General features: G+C 38.8%; 1 protein-coding gene across 1 annotated transcript; it reads right to left on the bottom strand.

Moving 5' to 3' along the window:
* Positions 1 to 10,984: 10,984 nt before the first annotated feature.
* On the bottom strand, positions 10,985 to 11,407 carry LOC129752844 (uncharacterized). Its single transcript, XM_055748626.1, has one exon. It carries the CDS (start codon positions 11,405 to 11,407, stop codon positions 10,985 to 10,987), a length of 423 nt encoding a protein of 140 aa, XP_055604601.1.
* Between the last annotated feature and the right edge of the window lie 4,071 nt (positions 11,408 to 15,478).

Here is a 15,478-nt window from a genome sequence, read left to right as displayed (position 1 = left end):
TAATCTTATAGAAAGATCAATAAAGTTGATTTAAATCCCAGTAGAATTGTGTAAAGATCAATATTTAATCCCACTGTACAATTAAGCAATCTTTCATGCTTGCGATGTATGATGACATATTATTTCCATGAAAGGTCGTACAGTAATTGTGAGAAAATCGTATAATGGAATTTAAACAATCTATTCATACATGTCATTCAAAGTCGCTTATTGAGATTTAATTAATCGGTAAATAATTGTTAATAATGCAATTCCCATGCTTAGCAATGTCGTAATCATCTTATGTCAACAATTGCAAAAATTGGAAATCCTTGACGAATTTTGATGCAAAAATGAAGGCAGTTTTAATTGAAAAAAAAAATTTATAAAATTGAAAAAAGTGGCACATACAGTCGGCGTTTGCAAAAACACAGGCGACGCTTTAAAAAATCCGGTTCTGTGATAAACGAATCCAGAAACCCAGAAATCGTAAAATAGTGTTTACTCTTATTTAATTTTTGGCAAATAGTGTTTATTGTAGATTGTAAAAGCATCCAGTTAAGATTGGAATTGTATAAACATCATGTTGTAACTAAACGAAATTATATTTTATCGTTTATGGTTTGTACAGTTCATTATAAACGATAATATTTTCTTAATCGTATAGAAAGATCACTAAAGTTGTTTTTAATTGCAGTAGAATTGTGTAAAACTCAATATTATATCCCACTGTACAATTAAGCAATCTTTCATGCTTGCGATCTATGATGACATATTATTTCCATGAAATGTCGTACAGTAATTGTAAGAACATCGTATTATGGAATTTAAACAATCTGCAGATTGTTGAATTGTTTAACAGTACAGTAAAAAGCTAGCTAAGATCGCACAGCGCTGAATACAATTATTGATTGTAAAAGAATCGTCTATGAGATAGGTTAAAGTTGCATATCAAGAAACGGCATCTATAAATAGATTTGGAGTCCGAAATGATGCAGTCAGTGGTATTTTATACGATCAACAGATTTTGAAACGGCACTCTCCACTGTACATGAACAAATTTGCTTGTTTGCATCAACATGAAATGGCACCGAGGAAGTATCGAAGGAGAGGGATCGGAACGTTGTGAGTTCGAGACTGAGCGAAAAGAGACACATAAAGTTGTGTATGGTTCAATTTTTTTTCGCTGTAAACATTAAATTCTATTGTATTAATGTTCACGGCGATTCATAGTAAAATCGTAATAAGGGAAAAATAGAATTGCTTTGGGAAACAGTAAGAATAAATTGTATTAAATGGCGAAGAAAGTTGTACAAACCTCAGGCTACCTGCTAAAGGAAATTGTAATCAAATTGTAAGACAGGCAAAGTAAAGTTGAAAGTTGTACAATCCTAAGATTTTATGCAAAGTAAAGTTGCTGTCAAATTGTTGAAAACGCAATACAAAGTTTTATATTTCCAAGGTGAGCAAAATTTGGTCCGTATATTGCCTCCACTTTGGTACGTACAGGCTCATATAGAATATTCTATACAACTTTTTAAGATTGTTCAAAAGTGTGTATATCTCAGAAACAACTGAAATATTCACTGGGTAGGATATGTCTTGAACGAGCAGGGTTGGAAAGTCGACGATGAAAAAGTAGAATGCATTGTGAAGTTTCCGGTTCCCTCTCAGAGAAAGGAGTTGCAGCGCTTTTTGGGCCTCTGCAATTGGTACCGTCGCTTTATCCATAACTTTGCCAAGGTTGCAGCACCACTTACGGAACTCACCCGGACCAAGGTTAGATTTCGATGGACCAAGGAAGCAGAAGAGGCATTTTTGAAGCTGAAGTCAATGTTAGTCTCCGCACCGATTCTTGCTATGCCGGACTATTCAAAGCCGTTCGCGATCGCGTGTGATGCAAGCGATGTCGCTATTGGAGCTGTGCTCACCCAAGAGATTGACGACGAGGAACATCCCATATGCTACTTCTCCCAAAAGTTGTCAGCATCGGAGAGGAAGTATTCGACCACAGAACGGGAATGTTTGGCGGTAATAAGGTCCATAGAAAAGTTTCGCGGTTACGTGGAAGGGGTTAGGTTCATCGTGCATTGCGATCACGCTGCATTGAGTTATTTAAAGTCGATGAAGAATCCGACGGCACTCCTCAGTCGCTGGATACTCAGATTGAATGCCTTCGATTTCGAGATTCGCTACCGAAAGGGTACAATCAACGTGGTTCCGGACGCCTTGTCGAGAGCAGTCGCCACAATTACGCTCACCAAGGACGAAACGAAGGACACCTGGTACAAAGAACTTGTTTTGCGGGTCACAAAAGAACAGGACAAGTATCCAGACTTTAGAACGATCGACGGAGAGTTGTACAAGAACTGTCGATGTCGCGACGAAACCGGAGTCACCACGCACACATGGAAGAAGGTAATTCCACTTGAAAGTCGGCAAGAAGTAATTAAAAGGTTTCACGATTCTACAACAGGAGCTCACCTGGGATTCTATAAGACGCTGAAGAAAATCCAAACCCACTTCTACTGGCCCAAGATGCAGGACGATGTTAGCCGTTTTGTTCGAAGCTGTGACACCTGCAAAGCTAGCAAGGCGCCGAACACAAAGATGATGCCGCAAATGGGGAATGCCAAACCAGCCAAAGTTCCATGGGAGCTGATCTCGGTGGATTTCGTGGGCCCTCTGACACGTTCAAAGCAGGGAAATACTGTCATGTTTGTCGTAGTAGATTGGATAACGAAGTACGTTATAGTGCAACCGATGAGAGCAGCAGATTCAGTCCGTATGGTACGTTTCTTGGAAGAACAGGTGTTTCTAAAGTTCTCACGACCCAGGATCATACTTTCCGACAATGGCAAGCAGTTCGAATCAGCCGCATTCAAATCGTTACTGGCACGCCACAAGATCATCAACATGCGAACCGCCTTCTACTGTCCTCAAGTAAACAACGCCGAACGCACCAACCGCGTATTGATCACATGCATCCGCTCGCTAATCGACGAAGAACATCGCTGTTGGGATGAGAATCTACCGGCGATCACCGCAGCGATCAACAGCGCGAAGCACGAAGTCACTGGAGTCAGCCCGCACTTCGCGAATTTCGGCCGTGATTTGATTCTACACACTGATCTCTACGCACAACAACACTTGAACGCCGCGGATGATCCGAAGATCACACAGGATCTACGATTGTCAGGAATCAAGCGAATCCAAGAGTTTATCACGAAGAGGATCAAGAAAGGTCACGAAGAGTCCAAGCAGCGATACAACTTAAGGAAGCGGACGGTAGATTTCAAGATTGGTGATGTAGTCTGGAGAAGGAAGTTCAACCTGTCATCGAAGGCTGATCATGTCAACCAAAAGCTGAATCCGAAGTTCGTGCCAGCAGTTATTCGAAATGTGCTAGGTGCGAATCTGTATGAGTTAGAAGATGTCTCGAGCGGGAAACGCGGACGCTATCACGCGAAAGACATCAAAGCAGATTAAGTTTCAAGCTATGTAAGCAACAACGCTGACCACAAGCTCACTCAGAGCACAAAACACGAAATGGAGAAGGCTGAAGGACCAACATCATCTTTGAAACCTCGCCACCAACAACTCGGAGCAAATTTGCAGAATTCTTCAATTCAAACAACTCAACGGAACACAGCTGATGCTAATTCGTCGCTAGCACACCGACGAACACAACGAAGTAGGCGTTCATGAAGGAGACAACGGCCTTGCGTGGGACCAGCGTCGGCTGGATGGACTCTAAGAACTCTGCCAGGAAGTTCTTCAGAATTTGGAGAGGGCCGGCAACCTTGCTTGGGACTGCCGCCACTTATTGTCCAGAAGGCAATCCTGTCATCGTGAAGCAGCGTAGCAGCGCTGGGGATAGTAGCACTGGTGAGACACCGTAGCCAGGCGCTACACACCATCGCAGAGAACCCATCCAGGTTCGGGATATTGGAATGTTCGGAAAGTCAAGTACAGCAGCTCCAAATACCACGTCGCTGCAATTGAAAGGATTGTCAGGACATCAGAAAAAAGGATTCAGCACCACGAAATACAGTTATGCGAAGAAGTTGTGAGGAGTAGACATCATGACGGCCGCTACTACCATATCGACTATCTCTCGCTAACTGTCGTAAGCCACACGCCAATATAATCAAGCTATGTACACAAGGCAAAGCCTGTCAACAACGAGCACAGCTCCAAACACAACATCCCAGGTGTGACGAGCAACAACCATCTCTCAACCAACTCTCCACCTGAAAATGTTCAAGAATACCACAATCATGCTAACGCAGCAATCAACCAAGCTTGATAGAACGAAGCACAAGAATCAAGAATACACATCCGTTCTCAGACCGTGACAAACTGACAACTTAACCAACACCCAACCATCAACCTATACGAACTGAAGGAAACTTCGAAGGCAGAACCAGCCCCTTCAGGCTCGGGATATTGGAATACGGGAAATTCAAGTACAGTAGCTCCAAACACCAAGTCGCTGCTGTCGAAACTTCAAAACGGGCGAAAGAGTTAAGCACCTACGGAGTTTTGCGCAGAAGTTGTGAGGGGTAGACATTATGACGGTCGCTACTTCCATATCGACTCTCGCAAACTGCCGAAAGCACCACGCACTAAGAAATCAAGCTATGTGAACACGGCCATGCCGGTCAACTAAGAGAAATCTCCAAAAACAACATAAATGGTGTGATGAGCAACAAAAACTCTCTGCAACTACCTCTCCACCAGAAAATGTTAACAAGTACCACAACCATCATTGATACAGGTAAGAACCAAGCTTAACAAAACAAGAAATCAAGAGCAACAACTCTTAGCCGTTCTCAGATCGTGACAAACTGACACATAGCTATGAAGACTACCAACGAATGACGAACTGTAAGAAATACTGAAGAAGAAGAAACCGTTCGCCGGACGAGAAAAACCGCGCATACCAAAAGCGACAACCATCACCATCTATTTGTATTTGCACTACGTAGAGGATTTGAAGCTACTTTCTCATACTAATAACTCTTATTATCGAAAAAATCCAAATACAAACATTCGTAGAAATTTTCGGGGGTCAGTAAGAAAATTCAAAAGGAACGCGAATTGGAGGCGCGGTAAAACCTCTACTCTGGGCTCTTTCTGATTTAGGAGACTAAATCCTCCTTTACCTGGAACTCTGCGAATCACCACGAACCTGTAAATAAAACCATCATGTTTCTCTGTAAATACTTGTAAATAGTATAGTTAGTTTCGTCATCATTGTTCGATCTGAATCCTTTAGCTTAGTAATGATTTTTGATCGTTTCTGCGTGTTTGCTACAGCAGAAATTCGTTGAGAGAAACAAGTTTGAGATATTGGTCGGTAACTTTGTCACATTTCGGTGACGCAATCTTGATCACCATTTGCCAGGATTCGCTGGTGCTACCTTTGGTTAGAATAAGTATCTTCGTTTTGTACTAAGTGCACTACTTCTGGTGTGCCTTTAGGGCCACGCAACTAAGCTAGTTAATAAGTATTTTGAGTTTAGCTCAAGCCTTCTGATCAATTTAATCTCCGACCAATCTTTGAAAAAGTTGTAATTTTTTTCATGAGCCGACTCACATCGTCTCATGAAAAAAAATTTCTGTTGTGGCAATGCTGTGTAACGTTTTAATTTAAAACTTGGTTTATTTGACACTGTCCAAACCAATTCGGAATACATGTAAAATAAAAGATTAAATAATTTCAAAGCAAATGAAAAACTAAGAAAAAGTCGACAGAAATTTCCTTCCGTGCACCAAAGTAGCTGAAATTGACTGAAACTGAACCCCCTGTTGTTGCTCAAAAATACAAGAAAATCGTACAAGAAAAAGAAGCTTCAAGCAAAACCAAGCTGTCAACAGCGAAAGCATTTCCGCTGAGGAGTGTGTTTGTTCTTTTCGTTGTGCTGACGTCGACCATTCGTGCTGCCGAGAAGCCGGAAAAAAACCCGCCAAAAAGACGGTCGCGGGAACGGAAAAGCGGCAAAACACTATCCGTGTTCAGCAACGACAAATCATCGGTGAGTTAAACCCTTTTAGATTTTGGAACGACGCAATTTAACAAATCTAAAATCCCCACCAGTTAACGCCGGTAAAAAATTGCCGCACCGCTGTTGCAGAACGGCGAAAAACGCAATAAAAAACGGCACACGAGGAAAAACAGCGACACGTAACGTTACCGGTGAGTAAACCGATTGTTTTGTTGGGTTTACGGCAAAAAACGTAACCAAATTCTCTTCTTCGACCCAACAGTCACGAGGAAAACTCGTGTTGAGAAAACCACCGTCGAAGGAGAAGGACTGAAAAAGGAAGAAGCATCAAGAAAGCCCCTAGATAAAGGGTGAGTTCAAACACTCGAGAAAAACCTGTTCCGTAACTAACGGCAACATGCCGCAGGGCTTTCTTTCTTTTCTTTTCTTCCTCTTTTTTATCCGTTTCGGCGATTTATTTAGTGGTTCGAACTTTTTCGTTGAATCATCTGGGCACGCAACACAGGGTGGCCGGAAGGTGCGGCAAACAAGCCGGAGCGAACACCGAGGAGCTCGAGCTCAAAACAGCCGGAAGTGCCAAGGTCGTGGGCACGAGTTTGCTGAGGGGTCGGGACAAGGAGCCCGAGGGCGCTGGGATCGTACGATCGGTGCTCAAACCGATGAAAGCTGGGTGGAGGAGAATTGGCAGTTTCGAACATCGCGGGAAAATCCAGGCGACCGGAAAGAACCGGATCCAAGAGCCGAACCAGATCCGGATCCGCAAGCCAAGGAAGGAACTGGACCGACGAGCCAGACGAGCGGAACCAGAATCGCGGCAGGGGGCGAACCTCGCTCGGAAAAGCGACTCAAGTTTGTCGTGCGCATGTCGCAGTGTGCATCTCCAGTTTCCGGGAGCAAGTTCTTCCCTATAATCCCGCCTTCGAAGCGTGGGAGTCAACCAGCTCTGATCAGAGCCACCCACGCGCGTGTGCCATTGTGTGGTCCAGTGATGACCACTCGTAACCAGAAGGATGAGCGATTTTGCTGCACGTTCGACGCCATTGCGGAGAGGCCTGGAGGCCAAATGTAAGTGCCCATTACGACTTGTTTCAATATTGCTGATATTTAGTGGGAGGAATTTCCTGCTCTCATAAACTGAGCAAAGTGGCAATGGCCAAAATAAAAAGCAAATTCATTTAATCTTAAACACATGTAAAATTTATTTTCGGAAACAGTTCCGAAATCTCTTTGGCTAAATTTAATGAGCTAGCCGGAGCAAAAGAAAGGGAAGAAGAAAACTTCAATCTTCTTTCCTTAGCCAACCTCTTTCTTCTTACAACATTGGGTCGTTGAACATCTACCAGTTGACAGAAACCAGTTGAAACCGATTTTTACCAACCGTTGAACGAAGCTATTGATTCTCGTTTTCGGTTGAATGACATTCGTTCGAAAGTTTTGCAATTTTCTATTCTTGTTTTTGTTCGAACCCAAGATAGCTTAAAATATAGGTAAAGATATCATTGCGTATAACCTCAAACTGACAGGTCCGTGTACGTATACCACTACAAATAAAAATAGTTATGAGATTTCCAACTTTTTATATGAAATTTGTTATTTGAAGTGATTTTAAGAAAATTAAACAAAGTAATCGGGTTCAAAAAGTGAATAGGTGTATTCCAATTAAAATTTGGCTTTATAATCAACTGGCTTGTTATTAAAACATATTTTGATTTGCTTCAGGCTATTGATTTTGTTGGCGTTTCGGTAAGGAGGGTATCAATATTTTAAAAATAAAATATATTGTAGTGTTTTTTTTTATACAAATCCAATCAGCAATGTCCAAGTGCCATGCTCCAGGTTGTTTGAGTAGTGTTAACAGCACACGTAGGAATTCCGTGCTACCACGTGTTTCCTTTCATCGGTTCCCATTAAACAGAACCATCCGGATACGATGGCTAAAATTTTTTAATCACAGCTACAATCTGGATACAAAAAACTTATTTATTTGCTCAAGACACTTCAGCCCAGTTCGTTCAGCTACGAAGGGAAGAAAAGGCGCCGATTGAATCGTGATGGTAAGGCATATGAACTTATTGTATTAATTTTTGAGTTTATTGAGTTTTTTTTTATTTGATTAACACCATATCTCCTCTTTTCACTTTTATGAAAAACGTGATATAGCTTTGCCTACAATAAGACATCCTAGACAATTCCTTCGAAAAGAACACCCGACTAGGACCCATGATCCCGGTGACACAGTTGTCGATGCAGTGCTCAATAATTCAGCTACTGAAACAGAGTTTAACGATTCAGGGTTATCAACGGATATTCCTTCACCAATAACATTATACACCAGTGTCCAATCCGAAGAAACCGCGATGTGGAAGGAAAGGGAGAAAGAGTTGCTCTACATAATCGAACATCTTAATTCCAAAATTTTGAAAACAGACGTGAAACATGCAGAGAAAGTTGGACTACTGCAGCGTAATGTTGATGAAAAAACATCTATCATCCAAGAATTAAGAAGACAACTGAAAAGCTTGGAGATAAAAACAAGGAACATCAAAAATATATTCACGAATTGGAATCAAAAATGGATACTCTTCGGAAAACCATTACAGACATTCGGAAAGTTCATTCAACACAGGTTGTTGAAAAAGCTTCAGCAATGCTTATTCAGAAGTTTACTAAAAACCAAGTCGACTTAATGCTTGGTTTAAAATCCCGAGTCGTGTGGACAAGTGAGGAGTTGTCCCAAGGTTTCACCTTACGATACTTCAGTGCTCCAGGATACGATTTTGCTATCCAAAAGCTACACTTCCCCTTACCAACACTAAGTTGTTTAAGGTCGTATGTAGCAAAAATGGACATGCGCCAAGGGTTTCTAAATGAAGTGTTGCTGATGATGTAAGCGAAATCTCAAAATTTATCTGAAAGGAATAAAGTATGTGCCCTTCTATATGATGAAATGGCGTGTAATGAAGTATTTGAATATGATCGCCAACATGATGATGTTCTCGGAGCAAACTCGAAAATGCAGGTAATATGAATTGTATTGAAATTCGATTATTGTAGTAATAAGCTCATTAATTAACATGGTCCTATTTTCAAGGTCATTTTGATGCGTGGTCTTTTTGGGGACTATAAAGTCCCAATATATGTTGGATTCGACATTTCTATGACCACGCAGCTTTTGACTTAAGCTTTAGTAAAGTCTTATGAAGCTGGATATGATGTTATGGCAGCTGTGTCCAATTGTGGAGGTGCAAATACTGCAATTTGGTCTGCTGCGTTTGCCTCCAATAACGACTACTATATTATTCATCCTTCAACAAATCATCAAGTTTTTTTGTTTGCTGATGCTCCTCATCTTTTAAAACTTTTTCGCAATTGGCTCTAAGATACAGGCTTTAAGACCAAAAATGGCACTTTGGTCACACATTTGCCACTACGCGAGCTAGTTGCAGAAGGAAACGTTGAGGTTTCTGATACATTCTTCCTTAAAAAAATACACCTTGACTGCAAAAGAGGAGAACGGCAAAACGTCAAGTTAGCAGTAAACCTCTGTTCTAGAAAATGTTCAGTAGCCTTACAACGTCGAGTTGGAACACCGGAAGCACATGAATTGGCAAATATACTAATGATTGTGAATAACTGGTTTGATATTTTTAACTCACGGTTTCCAAACGAAGCACAGAAACTTAAAAAGCCGTATGGTCTATGCTTGGGAGGCCAGAACGAAGCGTTGGATAATATGCTAGAGCTTATTCGAAACATAACTCCAACAAACAAAACATCTATTCAGGTAATTTCATGCTCAATTGGTTTTTCATAATTTAAATTCATTTCTTGATGATTTCAGTTGTTCCAAAAGGCAATCATCATGCCAATCAATTCGCTGAGGAATTTATTCGAAGATATGCAGCGAAGGTTCGATATTAAGTACATAATGACCGCCAAACTCAATCAAGATGCGCTTGAGGGTTTGTTTGGCATGATTCGTACTAGGGGACGAGGGGATGATCATCCTTCACCCCTACAAGCGCTTCGAAGATTGAAAATTATTATTCTTGGGAAAAGCCTAACACATGTTACTAGTGGACAATGTACATATGACCAAAACGAAGGAGAAGAATTTGCATTAATAGAAGTACTGAGAACGATGAAAAAAGATGGCCGAGATACAACTGTACAGGACACATCGAGTATGCAACAGGAAGTCATCGACATTGAAAATTCTTCAGAAGATCAAGAAAATTTACACGAGTTTGTTACTGAAGATGATGGCTTCGAGTATGTTGCTGGAGCCGTAGCCAGAAAATTCATGCAAGAATATCCTTATGTTGGCGAGTTTACGTACAAAGGAAAACAATCATCGATCGATCATCCTACAGTCCTCGAGCATGATTAAGCTAAGCCTTTAAGCTATGTAGCACAATTATCACTCGGTGGTTTATGCAAACCAAGTTTACAATGGTCAACGGAAGCTTGTTTGTTAGAAAAGGGATTTAAACTGTACCATAAAGATCATATTTCAAAGGAACCGAAAGTTGTTGCAACCGTCAGTCGGTTACTTCATGTAAAATATGCATACATTCCGTTTCCACTAATAGAGTATTTCACCCGTTTGCGAACATATATTAGAATAACCACGCTGAACAGAATAATTAAAGAACAAAAATTATCTAAGCAGTACGCTCATAGATTGAATAAACCGGAAAATAAGGCGGACAAAAAACTTTAAAAAAAATAGTTCATTAAAATAGTTTTTTTCACTTGTCATTCATAAACTTGATGTATGTACGTAATAAAAACATTATCTCAAATCAACCAAAGCGTATTTGTGATTTTTGAACTTGAATATATTATTATATTTTTATTACGACTTATTATGAATTTTACATTTTCTTGTATATAATTCTACAGCCATCATTTATCCAATTTTAATTAACTATCTCCTTTTTTCAGTTTTCTTCGGAACTATCTAACGCTCAACACAAGGTGTATAACAATTTTTAAATAGTGACACCATTAAACAATGGTTCACCATCTTCAGATTCTCCCACCGGTGGAGCATTGGGTGGAATTTTACCACCAGACACAGGTACAAACGTATAAGAACCATTGCACAGAACTTCATATTCGAATTTTGTATAATCTGCGCCTCCCCGAGCTACATAACATACTCCAAGAGATACCGAAAGCTTTCCTGGAATGATGGCTCCTTCGTGTTGCAAACGGTCAACGTAAATCGTCTCATCGAATCCACCATCGCTTCCACCGACGACGGCACCTGGCGTATTTTCTCCTGGTTGCCGGAACCCAGCTTGCTGCACCACCTGATACGAGAGTAGTAGCAGGAGTCGATGGAGCGGATTTGTTTTGTTCGATGATAACGACCAATTATGAATTTTACACAAAACAATCATCACAGTCATTATACATCCAATTTTAAATTTCTCCTTTTTCTAGTTTTCCTCGGAAATAAATAACACTCATCACAAGCTCTATAAATAATCACGAATAGTGAAACTTCCTCGGATTATATCTGCTTAAAAAATAGTTCAAACTCCTCTCTCCATTGTTGTTATAGAACGACGGGTTTTCAATCTGAAATATCGAAAATAATCACCTTATTTAACAAATTTTCAATATTTTGTCAAATAGCACTTACCGAATACAAATTAAAGTACATCACAAAACTGTTTTTTAGGAATTATCACTAGTGAATTGTTGTGAAACTTGCAATTTCTTGTAATTTCTATACAAATCTGATTAATTTTCATAACTATATTGTTGACAGCTCACTAATACATAAGCAAGCAACGGAATATAATACCTAAGTAATCTAGGTATCCTGGTTCGAACCAGGGTGATGACAATTGAGTTGAGCGAGTATCGTAAAAGCTCTAGCTGTCAAGGTTCTTAGATACACTAGGTTCTCCGACTTTCACAGTAAGTAGGCGAGGAGTGAGCGGGGCTCTCAATGAGTTTGTTTATTTTTTGTACAGCTTTTCTGTACTTCATGAGTTCCGCATAGTTGCATAGCCTACATAGCCAAAATGGCTGAATCGGGAATTCGATATTCGGTAACACCTCCTGAATATATACACACCTTGCTAGCTGTCAATTAATGACATTTTCACAAACAAAAAAAAACGGAAAAAACAAACAAAAAAAAATCTGATTCGATTTATTTATCGAAAGCGTTCCGGTACCAGCAGTGCAGATTAAACTAAACTTACTGTATTAATTAAACATTTTATTTTGTTAACTTTTTTTTTCAATTTGCTTGTTTTTTACGTGCGCGATATTCTACCGACAGGATGAAGTGTGTTGTGAATTCTTGTAAAAGCGATTTTCACTTCAGCCAAAATTTTTCGAAGCACCGGTTTCCTGCCGACCCTTTCAGGATAAGGAAGCAGAACAATTTACACATCTAGAAGAATCTTTAAACTTCAATCAAATTCGTATATTTTCGAAACATTTTCCGAAAAAATAGTTTTGTAAAGGTTAATGGAAAGATCACACTGATCAAAACTGCTGTTCCGTTAAATTTAGGAGAAAACGCTACTACAAAATTTCGTGTTAATAAAAAAAAATCAACAGTGATTTTTCTGTAAACCTCGAAAATATGGAGTCACTTCACGATGATTCCTCCAGATTCTTAGCAAAACGAAAAACATCATCCCAAATGAGGCAAGACTGATTATATGAATGCTTCCAAGATTCATTATACTTAACATTTTCAATAAATTTTAGTCCTTACAATAAAGAAAACATTGATTACAATGTATCCAAATTGTCAAGAAAGCTAGCGGAAACCCGTAAAAAATTTAAGAGGCTGCAAGATACAAACCGTCGACTGAAATTAAAGATAAGACATTTGGAAAAAAATCTAGCATATCTCCCAAGAAAACAGTTTTTTTCTAGTTCGAAATTACCTTAGTTGAGGTTTGGTAACAAAATTATTAAAATTTTATTCCTTTTACTATTTATTGTTACTGTTAAATTATTAAAATTTATCTACTCTCTCACTTTTTCTTAAAAATTTTTTTTGATAGAAAAATGTAAAATTGAATTTGAACAAAACAAAAAAAAAAAATACTGCAAATGGTACTTTATGCGTTATGACATCACAAATGTATCAAATACTATAAATTTTCAAACGTTTTCATTTGATTTTTCATTTATAACAGAGTTTGTTGCAACTTATTACCTTTTTCTAAGTTGGGTAAAAATCGCATGTTTTTGAAAATTTAAAAATAACTGGTAAAACCAATAATTTTTCTGACTACGTCAATTTGGTGTCTCATCAACCTTAAAACTTTTGATGTACAAGAGGAATGATGATCTGAAGGCTTAAGATTTTGGAAGCCATTTATGTTGAAAAATGTTGCATGTTGCTCCAGTTGACGGTACAAAGAAAAAAAGTTGTTCTTTCACATTAAATAACCCGTTTGCTTCTAAATGCTTCTTGGTATCATCAGGAGAGTTGTTTGTTTGCAAGCCTTGGAAAAATAGATATTTTAGGATTTTGAAATTAGATTTTTTACTAAAAGAAAAAATTCAAAAACATCCCAAATTTTGCCTATTTGATACTCTATTAATAGGCTTTCAAAAGTAGAAAACAGTTTTCAAAAATTCAAACTATAGACTGAGTTCTTGATGATAATGTGGAAAAGTTTATTGTAGGTCAAATTTACCCCGGTGATCAAAGTTACCCCGTTTTACGGTACTAGTCATTCATGTTATAAATCATGACAAATCTCTTAAAAAAAAGAAATTTGCAATGTTCATCGATTGTCCGGCCGGTATCGCCAACCTTGACTCGTGATATTGTTTTGCCAGTTGTAAGACTCACTCCACTAGCATGCTAGCTCATTGCATGGCTTCTCTCGCAGTTTCCCCTATGTTTTTTTTACGCCAAGGAAACTGTTTCTTCTGCTGGATGAGGAGAAAAAAAAAATAAATCGAAAGACAAGAAAGTCCCCGAAGCGCGGGTGTAATTTTTTTAATGCATTTTATGTAAAACATGATAAAATAAATTTCAAATCTGAGCACTTTGCAAATCCCTTCTCTCATTTCGGTGGCTAGCACTTTACACCGGGAGCTTGGCTTGGCGAAGTAATGTGTTTGTTGTTTTATATCCCGACACAAGATATTGTCAATAAGATCGTTATTTTTTGTACTAGGTATCTTGCTGTTTTTTTTTCGTCCCCGCAATCCCTAATGCTTCGATGCTTCTTTACGAGGAACGGAGAACGAAAAGTTTTCTTCGCGACTGAAGGATAGCTGCGTGTTTCGAAAGCTGACGGTATTCGACATTGGGTAGGATGGCGATCTTGAGTAAGTACATCATTAAATTTGGCTTTTTTATGTTAGTAACAGCCAAGCCCGTGATTTCAATATCACATGAGAATATCACCGAAAAAAATTAAACAGATATCAAACCAACCGAAGGTTATCTGTGTTAGACCTAAAGAGTCAGCTCTTAAGTAATTCATACTCATTAAAATAAGTGAAAGAAATATTACCATGTTTTTCATCATGATTTTATTACTTAGCAATATATACTAAGGAAAAAAAATTAAACATACAGTATAGGGGAGATGAGGGCATAACGAGCACCCGAGGCATAATGAGAACTACGCTTTTCTACGAAAGTGCGTATTTTCTTAAATAAATTTTCATGAGGATTTGTTTCGTACTTCCTATAGTATTAATTTTTCACAAAAAAAGGAATCTCCTTATCATCTTTACAGAGATATTTAAAAAAAACTAGCTTGGTTCTCTAGTTACGAAAATATTATAATTTTTGAGCACCACGAAATAAGCTCTTATGATCTTAAAATAACCTTGATCTATAATGTACGCACTGCAACATGATGTACACATTGTTTCTCAATTTTTACCATCATAAAATTTTTGATTTTTCACTTTTATCAATTTTAAAACACGTTTTTACTTAAATTTGTTGACTAGGAGCATATAGAGCACCATATTATCGAGGCATAATGAGCATTTTCTGCCGTAGAATCTAGCAGCGAATTAAAATTGATTTATAGCGCCACACCTTGACTAGTATTCATCCGACGATTTAGCCTATTGGTAAGGTGTCGGAGAAGTAATCAAAGGACTAGGGTTAGATTTCTGTTCGAGGTGATTTTTTTCCATTTACACTTCATGATCGATTTTTTTATTGTTACATTATACGGCTAGTAGCATCATCCTCCGAACAAAGCACTTAATGTATGAGCGTGCGTGAATTGTTTGTATTCTACAAACATACCTAGATTATTTTGTTATTGCTTTGTTTGATGAATGTACGACTCACCTGACTTCATCGAATTGAATTCGCTGCTAGATTCCCCGGCAAAAACGCACATCTTGCTCTGATTAATGGTGCTCATACTGCCTCAGGGGGGGTTCTCATTATGCCTCCACAGTGGTTGGTTTTCAGCTTTTGGCAAAAAATTTTAAAATGCATTTTTTAACGTTTTCATCTA

This window comes from Uranotaenia lowii, chromosome 3 (genome assembly GCF_029784155.1).
Source record: "Uranotaenia lowii strain MFRU-FL chromosome 3, ASM2978415v1, whole genome shotgun sequence".
NCBI lineage: Eukaryota > Metazoa > Arthropoda > Insecta > Diptera > Culicidae > Uranotaenia > Uranotaenia lowii.
Note: the sequence above shows the minus strand (reverse complement) of the source record. Positions and strands in the feature narration are given on the sequence as shown.